At 43.2% G+C, this 15339-nt stretch overlaps 1 protein-coding gene across 3 annotated transcripts; it reads right to left on the bottom strand.

Moving 5' to 3' along the window:
- Positions 1-5251: 5251 nt before the first annotated feature.
- COX4I1 (cytochrome c oxidase subunit 4I1) lies at positions 5252-15308 on the bottom strand. Of its 3 annotated transcripts, none has more exons than XM_084906812.1 (5): positions 15155-15308; positions 13676-13770; positions 7163-7330; positions 6390-6521; positions 5252-5509 (listed from the first exon to the last, which is right to left on the bottom strand). In XM_084906812.1, exons 2-5 carry the CDS (start codon positions 13746-13748, stop codon positions 5373-5375), a joined length of 510 nt encoding a protein of 169 aa, XP_084762938.1. In that variant the 5' UTR covers positions 13749-13770; positions 15155-15308; the 3' UTR covers positions 5252-5372. The 3 variants fall into 3 exon arrangements, with proteins under 3 accessions (XP_084762938.1, XP_084762937.1, XP_084762936.1); XM_084906811.1 differs by having other exon boundaries at positions 13676-13749; positions 15155-15289; XM_084906810.1 differs by lacking the exon at positions 15155-15308 and adding an exon at positions 14145-14230 and having other exon boundaries at positions 13676-13749.
- Between the last annotated feature and the right edge of the window lie 31 nt (positions 15309-15339).

Genomic DNA, 15339 nt, shown 5'->3' with positions numbered 1-15339 from the left:
TTATTTGTAAAGATAGATGTACCCCTATGTTCATTGCAGCATTATTCACAATAGCCAAGGCATGGAAACAACCTGTGTCATTTGATAAATGATTGGATAAAGCAGATATGGTACATATACACAAAAGAGTACTACTCAGTCTTAAAAAAACAATGAAATATAAACATTTGTGACAACATGGATGGATCTTGGGAGTGAAATAGGTCAAATAGAAAAGGACAAGAACTCATATGTGGAATATAAAACAGAAAACAACAAATGAACAAACAAAGCAAACAAACTCATAGACAAAGACCACATTATAAGGTTGTTATCAGACAGAAAAGGGTAGGGGAGAGTAGAAGGTAAAGGGGATTAAATATATGCTGACTGAAGGAGACTAGACTTTGGGTGGTAAGCACACAATGCAATACACAGATGTATTCTAGAACTGTATACCTGAAACCTGTATAAATTCATTAACCAATGTCACCCAATACAGTTAACATTTTTTTGTTCTTGTTTATTTCTGCTTTTATCTTTTTCTAAATCTTTATTGTTGAAAGTATTGCATGTCCCCTTTTTCCCCCCATTGACATCTTCTAGCCCCCATCCCGCCTCCTGCCCTAAGCCTTCACCCCACTATTGTCAGTGTCCATGGGTTGTGATATATGCACACAAGTTCTTTGGTTGATTTTTCACCCACCCACCCACCCTCTGAGAATCCACAGTCTGTTCCATGCTTCTATGTCTCTGGATCTATTTTATTCATTAGATACCACATATGAGTGAGATCATGTAATACTTGTCTTTCTCTGACTGGCTTATTTCACTTAACATAATACTCTCCAAGTCCTTCCATGCTTTTATACGGGGAAGAAAAAGGAGTTATCACTCTCCTTGACAAGAATTGAAGAGGCCCATAGGCCTCATATCATGCAGACTATTAAGGCAATCCACCTACTTTGTGGCTTTTTCCACTTCTAGTTATATCCCCAAAAGAACTGAAAGTTGGAACTCAGATTTTTGTATTCCCATGTTCATAGAAGCATTATTCACAATAACCAATGGTGAAAATAACATAAATGTCCATCAGTGGATGAATGGATACACAAAATGGAGTATATACATACAATGGAATATTATTCAAACTTAAAAAGGAAGGAAGAAAATTCTGACACATGCTACTACATGAAATAACCTTGAGGTCATGATGCTGAGTGAAACAATCTCCACTTATTTGAGTCACATCGAGTAGTAAATTCATACAGAGTACAACAGTAGTTACCAGAGGCTGGGGGTAGAAGGAATGAGAAGTTGTTGTTTAATAAGTACAGAGCTTCAATTTAGGATGATGTGAAGGTTATGGAAATGAACAGTGATGATGGCTGCATATCAGTGTGAATGTACTGAATCCCACTGAGCTTTACACTTAAATTTGTTAAAATTGTCACTTTCATGCATACATATTCTACTACAATTTTTTTTTAAAGTCTGCAGAAAAGAAAAAAAAAGCACATACTGTATCCTATAAAATAGAATCCCATCTCTTGGGAGCGTTATCACCCAACTACCCATCACTGAGTGTTCAGAAGGGTCCTTCAGTTAGGCTAGATGCTTCTATAGGTGAAGGGGTATGTGGTCAAACCAGTGAGGCCCATGCCTGTAAGCCCCCTGCCAAATGAAAAGCCCATACTGTTGGGGCTCAACATTGATCTCAGCTGTGGTCAGATTGGGCGCTTGACAGCAGTGGCCGCCACGTCAGCCTTTGGGAAAAAAGTCCATATTGTGGGGCCATGCATAACCTCCATCCCTGCCACCATGTGGCTCAGTCCATGGATTACTGAACAAACTCCGAGGTGCCTGAGGAGGGCCTGGCCAACCACCACAATTTCTGTTGACTGCTTTTGCTCCTAAGCATTGCTAAGACTTTCCTGATTCTTTATGTTTCAAATCTAAAGATGTAAATAAGTTGGATGGGTGATAATCCATTACAGTGAGTATTCTCATTGAAGCTCATTCTTTCCTGAACTTCTAGAAGGTGTGGCTCTTCAATGTGGGTCTACTTCAGAGGTTGGCCCAGGAGAGTCAGGGTCAAGACTAAGAGTGCTCAGCCCCTTTGGACCTTACCGAAAGCACCCCGTATCTGTTGGGTTGGGCAACCCCTTCACCTTCATCAGATGTTCCTGCTGTGCTTTTTTCCCAGTGAAAACTTTGGCTACCATGGGGGTCTTAGTTCCCAGCTCCATTAGCTGAGTCCTGCTTCCCTCTGCTTCCCTTGGCACTGACACCACTACTATGCACGGCTCATAGCTGTGATTGATTTGTCCCCACCCATTTATATTTTGAGAGTCATGGAGGGGGGGTCATAGGAACATCTACTTGCCTACCAATAGGGGCTTTGGTTTTGCAATCTAGTTAACATTTTTATGTGGGGATTCATGAAAATTCAGAAAGTATGCCACTACAGCCTTCATATCCCAGAATCTATTCCCCCTTGCTTTTAACCACCCACCGCCAAATGGTCACCATCATCTTTACTGTGGTATTCAACAGTGTTTGGGTGGATTTGCCTCCATGGTTTCCAATTCCCTTGCTCACACTTCCTTCTTATATCTCACTCCTCCCTTCTGAGTTCAGTTTTCTTCTTCCTGGTCTATATCCCTCAGCACTTCTCTGAGGAAAGACCTGTTAGTAATCAATGTACTTAATCTTCGCCTGTATCTTTACACCCCTCCTCCCCTCCCGCTCTTGGTTAGTTTAGCTGATTATATCATTCTAGATGAAACTATTGCGCCAGGGCCTTCTGGCTTCTAGAGTTTCATAAGTCTGTTATGTTATTTATTATCTGTCCCTTCCTAGACAATTCCTAAATTCAATAGGGTAAAGTTGCAGGCTGGTAGCAAGGTGAGCACTGAGAGGAGAAAATAAGATTTAGTAAAAAGGGAGAGTGCGCTTTAAATGGCATTAGCCATGAGCAGCAGCCAGGCAGTGGCTCTGTAACAGCCCCACGTAGAGACACAATGGTGCTGGTCAGGGACCCCCACTCTGAGGAATCCCCACTCAAGGCCCACTCCTGGGAGCACAAGGACCCCTCTGGCCTCCAGGAAGCTAAGCCTGGGGCTACTCAAACAGCTTTCTTGCTATTTCTCAAAGTCCTGTCCAAACTTCATGCCACAAAGAGCAACAATTGTCTCCCTAAACACCTGGGAGGGGGCAGCCTAGGGGCTAAATGAGTGTGCCCCCCACCCCCTTTCAAAAGAGACCTCAGCCCAACCTCATTCCCAGGCTGAGGCCCCATACTCAGGCATCCACACTCTCCACTCTCATCCCCACATCCTTCCACTCTCTCAAGTGCTCCAGATCAGGCCCATTGATGTCTCTTAATTCCTGAACAACCTGTCCTGCCTTAGGGGCTTTGGAACTATCTCCACCTGTCACCCAAATTCACTCAAGTTTTGGCACGAGTGGCTCCTTGTCATTCAAATCTCACATGTGTTACCCCCTTGGTGAGGTCTCTCCAAACCAAACTCAAATTGTTCCCCTATCTACCCAAATATCCCTCCTTCAGCCCCAAGGAGCACTGTTAAATCTTCCCACCATTTTACCCATTAATGTTTTGCTTATCCTCCATAAGGGTGAGGGCCCCAAGGATGTTCACCATTACAACCCTATGACATAAAGATGATCATATAAATGGCCAAGTAGATCCCAGCTTAAGGATGGTAGGTTGAATCTGGCATTAACTCCACTCCCTCCCAAATTTGCACTAAAATGACATCAAAGAGTTTTGTGTGTTTTTTTGTTTTTTGTTTTTGTTTTTTTTAAGGCCTAAACTCACAAAGAGAATGGAGATAAGTCAGTTTGGAATCTGAAACTGATATACAAGTGGAATCCTCTTAGCAAGTTTAAGACAGCAGGTTCCTATGAGGTAAGGGGTAGACCCAGGAGAGCCTAATTATCCCATGGAAAGTCTCGGGCTCAGGGAGACTGGAGCTCTTCATGGACAGACATGATTTGGGGCTCAGAAGGACCTCCAAACACCATTTCTACCACCTACTTCATGGACAGACATGGTTTGGGGCTCAGAAGACCCTCCAAACACCATTTCCACTCAAGCAAAGCCCTGTCTCCAGCCCGTTCAGTTCCAAAATGTAATCCACAGCCCCTTCTCTAGGGGTGGTCCTAAGATGGTGGTGTTGGGAGTGCCTGGCCCAGGGTAGGTACACCACCTGTCATTTAAGAGCAGATGATGGGCCAAGGGTCACCTTGGGCCAGGTCGGGCACCTCAGCCCCCAGAGGAGCTCACCTTGGAAAGGAACTGAAAATGAAAATGGCATCACTCAGTAGGAGGTCCAAGATTTGTAGGCAAAGCCATCTCACAGCCAGACTCGCATGCTCCCAGACATTTCTTTTTCCCCACCTGCCAGGAGAGCCTCCCTGGAATCAGCTGGCCCTTTGAGAACCAGGGATCAGGGCATTTTTAAGCAGCCAAAAGATGCTACAATCACAGGCTATATTTAACCTGCTCTTAACTTTGAACTGGTTAACTACCGAAGGCCCTCCTTGTGTGACATTCCCTTAAGCGAGTTCTAGGGACAGAGTTCCTGTCCAACTTAAAGCTGGGCTTCTCCAGGGCTACCTCCCACCCTCGCCTCACTCCTACATTGATACTGCTGGGAGACCCTTTGCACCAGATTCTCTGCAGCTCTCCCCATGTAGCTTGTTCCAGGATTTATTCTGCTTCTCCATACAGGGTCTCCAGGAACCAGCAAAGGAAACTGGGGTTAGAACAGGACAAAGGAATGAGAACCCTATAGGGATCTTGCCAAGGGTCAGGATAATCACTGCTTTACCTGGCATTGGCTTTGATGTAGCTTTTTGGATCAAAGGCTGAGCAGCCAGGGAACTGAGCAAGCCACAAGTAGGCAAAGGGAAATGGGTCTATCATCAAGACCTCCTGCCCTACCCAGGCGCATGGTCCACCCACCCAGCCAACATTGATAAATATAAAGGGAAGTGGCCATTGTGACTTCTGTCCATCTGGCTACTATTAGGGGATTTTACTCATAAAAATCTCATCAGAAACCGAATTAAAACATCCCATATCAGATGACTATATTTTTAGTTTTTACATGATCTTTGTATACAATCTACTTTTACTGTTTCATTTACACCCAAAATATATTACTTCAGACACTTGGGAGAAGCCTCTGTGTTACAAATAACAGACACTTTCATTTAGTTATCACCAAGAAATCAATCACAAGGATTTCAAGTAAACTGTTCGTTTATTTGCATTGGGACTGCAACTTAGCAGTTTCCAGTGAATATGCAGAACTGCAAGGAAATGACAGAACAAGGTGAGGGTCAGATACGTGAATGGCAGGTTCTTATTTCTTCCACTCGTTCTTGTCGTAGTCCCACTTGGCAGAGAAACCCTGGATCGGGCTGACCTTCATGTCGAGCATCCTCTTGGTCTGCTTGGCCACCCATTCCTTTTCGAAGGTGTGCGGGATGGGGCCATACACTACAGTTCAAAACATGAGACAACACTATCTTAACTAGTTGTTTCTGAAGTAATGTGCTATACTGGTTAGGTCTGCTACAACATACGGGAAGGCAAGTCAGTGAAGTCGTCTGCCACTCAACACCAATGCCTATGCAAATATACTGGTTTTCAATTCTGGGCACTGACAACTCTTGACAGTTCCAAATTATTCGTTTGTAAGTTAGCAATTAAACACTTAAGCTAAAATCAGAATGTCTTCTCTATAGGATACAGCTAATGGAGTTATAGAATAGCAGAGCATAAACAGAGCCAAGGTGACTTGGGAGAGGATCGAAGATATATTCACAATCAAACCAAAAGTACAAGATTACTATCTACTCAAAATGGGAAAATACCTATTCTGCCTGGACATACAGAACACAGAAGAGGCAGCTCTGGGATGAATAGACAACCCCAACACTGAGCAGAAACTATTGGGTCTTCTGATGCAGAATTCTAGTTATTGAGATGCAGTCCCTAAACAGCTAAACGTCCTTCAATGAGTAAGTTTTCTTCTCTTTTATCAAACCTTTACTACATCACCTGATAACTGACTGGTGAGCAAATATCTAATGAAAATGTGGTGTACTGTACAAAGTAAAGCAGTTCACTACCATGCAGCTATGGCTCACCCTGAGTGAGATTCTGGCTTGGACAACTTCAGTTCACACAAGCCAGTTTCACAAACCTGACCAACAGTCCTGGGATAGAACCTAGAATGGAGGGCCCTATCTTATGTGAAGGCTCCCCCACCACAGCCCACTCCTGGGAACTGTGCTGGCTAACTCCAGTTGTTGTGTTGCTGGTGGCTTTTCACCTGAACCATTCCAGCACACAGCCCCTTGTTTCCTCTACTCACCAAAGCGCTTCTCCCACATCAGAACGAGAGCAGTGAAGCCGATGAAAAACATGGCCGCACCCACAACTGTCTTCCATTCATTCGTGCTCCTGTTCATTTCAGCAAAGCTCTCATTGAACTTGATGCGATACACTGGGAACATAAAGAACAGCCGGCAAGCTAAGGAGAACAACCACTCCCTTATCCACAATGCTCCACCATTTGTCCCCACAATACAGTGAGGGATGAACATGGAGCTGAGAAATACAACAGAGGCCTGAGGCCATAATACATTCATTCATGCATGCATGCATACACACACAAGCTGTCACACATGCACATAAGGGGTCAAAGAGATAAGAAAATGCACAAAGTTTGCTTTGGGCAAAATAAATAATAAAAATTAGAGAAATGGAAAAAAAAAAACCTGAAAATTTTCCATAGAATACAGTATAAGGGCCAATTTAATTATTTTCATTGCCCTTTCCTACCTTGATGTTTTGCTGACATTATGTCAATAATTTATAGTAAACCCAGTCCCACCCAGCACAGGCAGAGATGCTGTAACCACATGCTACAGACTCAACTGACCCAAACTAAATTGTTCTGCATCCATGTTCATGCTTCTCCCCAGGGTAAGAGCCCCATAAGCACAAAAGAAACTGGGCCCTGGAACAGCCCACAGAAACACCACACACCAAGCCTCGGTGTATACTAGTCTCTGGGCAGTACCCCAGTGCTCATAGTAAAAATGATCTCTCACACATTCTATCTTTCTTCCCTTCAATACCCACATTCAACTTTTTCATCAATCGATAGACTATTCCAGGGGTTCTTCTCCTTCTCTTTCAAGGCCTTCTGGCTGCCAGAAAGGTTCTTGACGTGGGCCACATCGGGCAAGGGATAGTCACGTCGATCAACATAAGCCGGGAGAGAAAAGTCTTCACTCTTCACAACACTCCCTAAAAAAACAGTGGATAAATATTTGAAAATTCACATAGATTCACAGTTACAAACCAGGTGGTACTTTCTAAAAACCAAAAGAAGCACATGTATGCACACCCTGAAAACCTGTCTTTCTAGGGGGCTGCAGCCACTGTTTCAAATAGCTGAAGGACTAGCATATGGAACAGGAAGCAGAATTGTCCTGTGTGGCCCAGACAGCCAAATGAGGATGGTAGGTAGACAGTTAACAGTAGCAGGCTTCATCACAGCAAAACAGAAACCTACCAGGAGCAGCTGCTCAGAGAGGCATCACTTCTTGCAAATAAAAATATTCACACAGAGTAAGACAAAGGCACTAGGATGCCCTGCCCTAGATGGAGACTGAATTAAAGGAAGGCCCTTCTGCAAGTGACTCAAACTAATAAAGAACAAAAACGATATAAAACTCATAAAAGAAGTAAGTATTCACTCTAGCTGGTTTGGGTCTCCAGATTGATTCCAGTCATGTATCTTGGTTGCAAGCTCCCCCCTGGCTTGCATGCAAGAGGCAACCAATCAATGTGTTTTTCTCACATCGATGTTTCTGTCTTTTCCTTTCTCATCCACTCTCTAAAATATCAATGGAAGTCCAGTCAGGATGGCTCAGTGGTTGAACGTCGACCAACGAACCAGGAAGTCATGGTTCAATTCCTGGTCAGGGCACACACCCAGGTGGCAGGCTCCATCCTCAGTGTGGGATGTGCAGGAAGCAGCTGATAAATGATTCTCTCTCATCACTGATGTTTCCATCTCTCTCTCCCTCTCCCTTCCTCTCTGAAATCAATAATAATATATTTAAAAAAAAAAAACGATTAATGGAAAAATATTCTCGGGTGTTAACAAAAACAACAAAAAAGAAGTATTCAAAGTTGAGAAACAAAGACATATGAAAAGATGGTTACTGCATCACTGTTATCAGGGGGGGAAAAACACCTGTGTCCAATAGAGGATGCAGTTAGCTCCTTAGAAATGTATATCAAGGAACCATTCATTCACCTGTTCAACAAATGTTTACTGAGCACCTGCTATATGCTAATTGTGATTCTAGAAATCTGAATTCATCAGTGAACAAAGCATAGATTACCACCTACTGGTGGCTACATGCTCAAAATGGGAAACAAACAATAAACATAAAAGACATGCAAATTACAGAACATGTTAGAAAATGAGCAAAGGAAGGGAATCAAGAGGATATGTATAGCAGGAAACAACTCACTACAGTAGAGAGAAGATCCATGTGTTCAAAAGGAAAAAACAATCATGTACTCATCAAATCATAGAACAGTATCAGAGTTGTTTTATTTTCCTGTTTAAAAATGTAAATCATGTATATATATCCATATAAACACAGAAGCCTCCTGGCAAAGTAAACTCAAGACATTATCAATTGAAGAGGAGATGATGAAATGGGTTTTTCTGCTCAAATAGGAAGAAATTTTAGTTCTTTAAAATGAGCATGTACCCATGTATTACTCAATTAAATAGGGGAAAGTTCAGACAGCAGAAAAAACCACTTTAGCTTTTACTTAGGGATTTCCCATTGCTAAAAGCTGTTTTATTCAATTCTATCAAATATCTGCAAGATGTTCCAAATTGTTCTAGAGGTATGAAGTCCTGCAAAAATGCTCTCCATTAGCTTAGTCTTTTGGTCAGCAAACTGCAGCTCGAGAACCACATGCGACTTTTTGGCCCCTTGAGTATGGCTTTTCCACAAAATACCATGGCCTGGGCAAGTCTATTTTGAAGAAGTGGCATTAGAAGTTTAAGCTTAAAAAATGTGGCTCACAAAAGAAATTTCAATCATTGCACTGTTGATATTTGGCTCTGTTGACTAATGAGTTTGCTGACCACAGGCTTAGTCCCAATAGTTAAAATCTCCCAAATCACGTTAACAATAGTAAAATAAAACATTCAACCTAAAGCAAAGCTGTATAATTTCTCTAGATACTTATCTTTGTCATACAAATGACTATCACTTTTATATTTTTACTTAATCTTAACTCAAAAGGATCTGATATGAAAATGGCTAAAATTACTTCCCAATTTTACAATTCTAAGATTCTATTAAAATGATGAATGAGCTAAAAATAATGGATATATACTAGTACTCAGCTTACACATGAATTATTAAAAATACGCCTAATGCCGGGCCAGCGTGGCTCAGTGATTGAGCATTGATCTGAATCAGGAGGTCATGGTTCAATTATGGTTAAGGGCACATGCCAGGGTTGCAGGCTAGATCCCCACTGTGAAGCATGCAGGAGGCAGCTGATCAATGATTCTCTCATCACTGACGTTTCTTTCCCTCTCTGAAATCAATATATATTAAATATATATATATATATGCCTAGTGATGTCATAGCCTACAGGGATTGGGCCTAAACAAGCAGAAGTACATCCCTTGAGGGATCCCAGATTGGAGAGGGTGCAGGCTGGGCTGAGGGATGAATTTTGTGCACCAGGCCTCTAGTACTTAATAAATGACTATGTTACTGGTTTACGTCTTCACTATATTGTACTTTTTATTATTATAATGTCCTCTTCCTGCTTATAAGTTATCTGTTAATAGTGTGTCATGTTACACTGGCAGCAGCCTCATCCGTCTCGAGGTTACCATTCTTGATTACATCGTTTTCTCTTGTGCTTCACTTAATCTCATGCTGTTTTGTTCAGTGACATGCTGCACAGGCTTGGAGCCTGGGAGCAATAGGCTATGCCACACAGCCTAGGTGTATAGTAGGCTCTATCATCTAGGTTTGTGAAACTGCCTAAGGACACATTTGCCAGAATGTATCCCAGTCATTAAGCAGGATATATTATGTTATGTAAATGCTCATAACCTAGGAGCACTCTAAGCATAATACTGCATTTTCTAGAACAAGAATGGCCAATTTGTGATCTCAGGGCTACTAGAGGCTCTTCAGAACTTGGGGCCAGATCTCCAGCAATTGGAGGGTGGCAAGAAGCAAAGATTAACTTACCAAACATTCCTTCTCAAGAGAAAAGGGTTTGACTCAGTGGTTAGAGCATCAGCCTGTGGACCAAAGGGTCCAGGGTTCAAATCTGGTCAAGGGCATATATCACAGTTGCAGGCTCCTTCCCAGCCCAGGCCCTGGTTGAGCATGTGCAGGAGACAACCAATCAATGTGTCTCTCTCACATCAATGTTTTTCTGACTTTCCCTCCCTCTTCCACTCTCTCTCTTTAAAAATTAATGGGAAAAATATCCTTGGGTGAGATTTAAAAAAAAGAGAGAGAGAGAAAAGTTCTAGCTGGTTTGGCTCAGTAAATAGAACATTGCCTGCATACTGAAGGGTCCTGGGTTTGATTCCAGTTAAGGGCACATGCCACTATGTATCCCCAGTAGAAGGCATGCAGGAGGCAGCCAATCAATGATTCTCTCTCTCCCCCTCACCCTTACTCTCTGAAATGAATAAAAATGTTTTTAAAAAGTTAATAATGAAAGTAAAAATAAAAAGAGAAAAAAAAGAATTTACATTCTAGAGAATGTTCTGTCATTTCTATCCACAGCCTGGATGGCCTTTTGGCTGAGCCTCTGGGAAATCTGATGAATTTGAGTTCTCTTCGCAATCAGATGTATCACCGAACAAATATCAAACAGCAGCTACCAATGGCACTACATTTTGTATTACTATTTTATGTGAATAACCAGTTCATATAGTCATGTATCACTTATACAATTAAAAGTTAAAAAGTAGGCCCTAGCCAGTTTGGCTCAGTCAATAGAGCGTCAGCTGCAGACTAAAAAGTCCCAGGGTCAATTCTGGTCAAGGGCATACTAGTATATCTCAGTTGCAGGCTGGGGACCTGTGCAGGAGGCAACCAATCGATGTCTCTCTCACATCGATGTTTCTCTGTCTCTCCCCTTCCCTTCCACTCTTCCTAAAAATCAATGGAAAAATATTCTCAGATGATTAACCACAAAAAAAAAAAAAAAGAGTAGCCCTAACCGGTTTGGCTCAGTGGATAGAGCGTCGGCCTGCGGACTAAGAGTCCCAAGTTCAATTCCGGTCAAGGGCTTGTACCTTGGTTGCGGGCACATCCCCAGGAGGGGTGTGCAGGAAGCAGCTGATCCATGTTTCAAACTCTCTATCCCTCTCTGTAAGAAAAAAAAAAAAAAAAGACTCCCCAAAAAACTTAAAAAAAAAAAAAAAAAATGGAGCCGAAACTGGTTTGGCTCAGTGGATAGAGCGCTGGTCTGTGAACTGAAAGATCCCAGGTTCAATTCTGGTCAAGGGCATGTACATCGGTTGCAGGCACATCCCCAGTAGGGGGTGTGCAAGAGGCAGCTGGTCGATGTTTCTCATCGATGTTTCTAGCTCTCTATCCCTCTCTCCTCCTCTCTGTAAAAAATCAATAAAATATTTAAAAAAAAAAAAAAATAGAGTAAATGACCTGACTTCTCTAATGGACTATAATTTTCCCCGTCTGCCTACTGTGTGCTAGAGATGCAGTAATGAGTAATTCAGGCACGGACCCTGGACTCAAAAAACTTTCACTCTAGAGGCACCGACAGACAATACTCAAACATATATACAAACCCACAGTATGTAAGTGCTCTAAGGAAAAACAAAGCAAAGCAGGGTGATATGACGGAGCATTTTTAGAATATGTGTTTAGGAAAGGCTCTTCTAAAACACAATTTGCATGGAGGGAGATGATTAGAGGCAACCACCCACAACTCAGGAGCTGAGGCAGGAGGGACCAACCTAATGTGTATGAGGAAAAAATACTGTATACTGACAGCTGGGCCTTCACCAAACAAGGAGGGCTGCTTGGGCTCTTTACTTGAGTATGATATAATGAGATCAGAGGCCAACTTCAGATCTTCTTTTAGGTATGAGAAGGCACTGGAGAGTTTCAAGAAGGGACTGCTTTAACCTTACTTCCTCACCACAAACAATACCTAAGAGTAAGTCAGAGCCAATACCACTAAAAGGAGATAGAAGTTGGCTTCTTATAAAAGAGCAGAAAGACCAAAGATAGATGAAGGAATTTGGGGGGTGATATAGATGTATGTCCTGATGGAGTGGTTGTGAGTTTATCAAAATCCATATTTCACGTTCCATAAATTATACCTCAAACAAAAGCAGCAAACAAAAAACTATCAGCAAACCAAAATGAAAATAAAATGTGATCTTTGTCATAGTGATCTCTTAGGCTTTTAATGAAGGTGTTTCTTTCTGTATGTATGAAACAATGATTTTTTTCTTTATTACTTACTTGTAATAATAACAGACATTTCAATAACACTCTTAATAAAATGATCTGTTTTAGAGTCTGTATCCATAGTGTTATCCTGGGCAATAAGGAGTATAGAGAAATTTAAGACAACAGTATCACTAATTAAAGGACATAATTTCAAGAAAAATTCACATATAAAGCAGTTCAGTTAATAGAAGTTACTAGTTATTGATCCCTAGATACATAAACCTTGCTTTCCAAGTTCATCATCAACCACTCAAGCCTTGCAATTGACTCTTCAGTAACACACATTGCCATGCTGACTCGAATTTTGTCCTTTTGCTTGCTTTCCCTCTGCCTGGAATGCCATTCCCCTATTGAATGTGAGGTTAAACCTACTAGTCTTTCAGCAAACCTCTCCTCCAGAAGCTTCCTCTGAACTCCAAGCCAGACTAAAGGCTTTTCCTCAGGGGCATCTGTTACTGAAACACTGTCTGTATGCATCTGTCCCTCTCCAGGCTGCAAACATTCTTGCGGAAAGATTCCACGTTTCATATTGGTTTTATTCTCCGTGCCTGACAGTGTCTGGTACAAAGAAGATGCTTCATAAGTGTAAAACTGAACTTGCTATGTGCCAAGCACTGAACTAAGCTCTTTTCATATATTTCAGGTAAGAAAACAGATTCCTAAACTTAAGTAGCTAGTCTGAAACTAAAATGAGATTAAACCCAGCTCAGGTAGGAAGCCCTTCAAATGCCCCAATAATGTAAACAGTATTAAAGGTAAGTGATTGAAAGTTTTTTTGGAGGGGGAGAGATGATTAAAATCTGGTATAGTTCAGAGGAACTCTCGAAAGGGGTGGAACTTGAACTTGAAAAGGAAAAAAGGAGAAAATATCAGTAGATGCAAAGACCCAGGACTAGTATTCAATGATTCACAAATAATCTTTCATCTAGAACTATGTATCCCCTGTTAAAATATGTATTCCCTCCTCCCCTCCCCAAATCCCTCAACACCAGAATTTTAGCCATCTGTGTTTGAAACTCCAGCACAGGGCCTCACACATAGCGAGAGCAAAATGAAATTAGCTCAGCCTACTTAAAAGTAAAGTTAACTTACCGTGTGCTCGTGCACACGCCGAGGTGGAAATTGCTCGCTTGCCAATCAGGCTAAATACTCTGGTAGTCAACATTCTGAAAGATAAAAGTGTACACCTTCTCTATGAATGAGGACAAACACCTTTAGGAACAATTCCTCTCCCCCCCCACCCCCCAGTGCATTTTCGAAGTCAATGCAATTCTTTTGTTTTCTTCTCCCCAGCATAAATGGTCCCTTCATTACTGACCCTGAATTCACAAAATAACCTAGGATAAGGTTTTTCTTGGTAGTCACCATGTCTTTATGGAATTTCATTATAAACCAAATGCCATAATATATACAAGATTCAGGTAATTAGTAGAAAATTGGCTTCCTTAAAAAAAACAAGGAGAAAGTATTATAAGGACACTGAAAAAGCTAGAAATAATAAAGCACTGTGGTGCCAAAATGAGCTCCATTGTTCGGAGGGAAAAGGTAACTAATGACTCACAGGAGCTGTGGCTTGCGCTGCATTCCACTTAGTATTTAGGAAGGGGAAACCGGAGAAAGGCTGCAAACACCGGCCTGGTTCAATCCAATCCCTGCAGATAAGGGTGACCTGGATGACCCACGCCTCACCTGGACCCTTCCTGATTCAGGCCTATCTCCCCTACCTACCATTCCTTTAAAATTGGACCTGTCGCTGAAACCGGTTTGGCTCAGTGGATAGAGCCTTGGCCTGCGGACTGAAAGGTCCCGGTTCGAACCCGGTCAAGGGCATGTACATAGGTTATAGGCACATCCCCAGTGGAGGGTGTGCAGGAGGCAGCTGGTGGATGTTTCTCTCTCAACGATGTTTCTAACTCTCTATCCCTCTTTCTCTCTGTTAAAAAAAAAAAAAAAAAATCAAATATATTTTTTAAAAATAAATAAAATTGGATGAATAGGCTCTCCAACACTTTCAGAAAAGATCCCAACTGGGGCCGAATAAACAGAAGCATGACGTCAGAGCCGAACTTCCTCCAGAATCGCTTATATCTCCCCCACATTGCCAGGCCCGCGTGTGTGGACGCTGGACGCCTTCCAGACGGGGAAGCGGAGCGTCTCCACCCGAGCCCCGTTAAACCCGGGGAGATCGTGCAGACATCGTTTGAAAGGATCAGAGCAGAGGCTGCAACGCAGGCCCCAGGCCGCTCCCGGAAGGCCAGCAGGCGACCTGCCCTTAGTGTCCGCTCCCTCGACTAGCGGGCGCTCCAAGGTCAGAGCCCAAAGCCAGAGCGCGGTCAGGGCAAGGCGAGAGGAGCCGGACGGAGGCTTCAGAGCCGCACCTAGGCCGCGACCCGGCGGGCCCTTAAGTCTGAGGGAAAGCGGTCCCTCGGAATCCGGCCTCAATGTCAACGGGTCTGAGGGCCCAGCGCCGCTTCCTACTGGCGCCGGGCCGCGGGCATTCAGGCCCGATGGCTTCCGACCCCGACCCTCCCTGGCTTCCCAACGGCGCGGGCCGGCCACCGCTCGCCTCACCTGCCGCCGCCGCCGCCGTCCAGCCGCAGCCCACCGCGCCCGCTGCGACCGCCCTCTACACCCCGGTTGCTCGCGACCGGAAGAGAGCGAGGCCGTGCCGCAGAGCACCACGGGATCGCGGAAGACTCCACCCCGCGCCCGGCAGCGCTAGAGGTCACTGAAGAGGAAGGAGGGAAAAGCCGAAA

Source organism: Pipistrellus hanaki, assembly GCF_964339955.1.
Source record: "Pipistrellus hanaki genome assembly, chromosome: 15".
Taxonomy (NCBI): domain Eukaryota; kingdom Metazoa; phylum Chordata; class Mammalia; order Chiroptera; family Vespertilionidae; genus Pipistrellus; species Pipistrellus hanaki.
Note: the sequence above shows the minus strand (reverse complement) of the source record. Positions and strands in the feature narration are given on the sequence as shown.

Coding starts and splice junctions, on each gene's coding strand:
- COX4I1 (XM_084906810.1), bottom strand. CDS start 14,167: ATGCAGCGCAAGCCACAGCTCCT. Junction 13,750..14,144: donor CAGCGCAAGCCACAGCTCCT/GTGAGTCATTAG, acceptor TTTATCTTTCAG/AATGTTGACTACCAGAGTAT. Junction 5,510..6,389: donor GATGTGGGAGAAGCGCTTTG/GTGAGTAGAGGA, acceptor TTTGAACTGTAG/TGTATGGCCCCATCCCGCAC.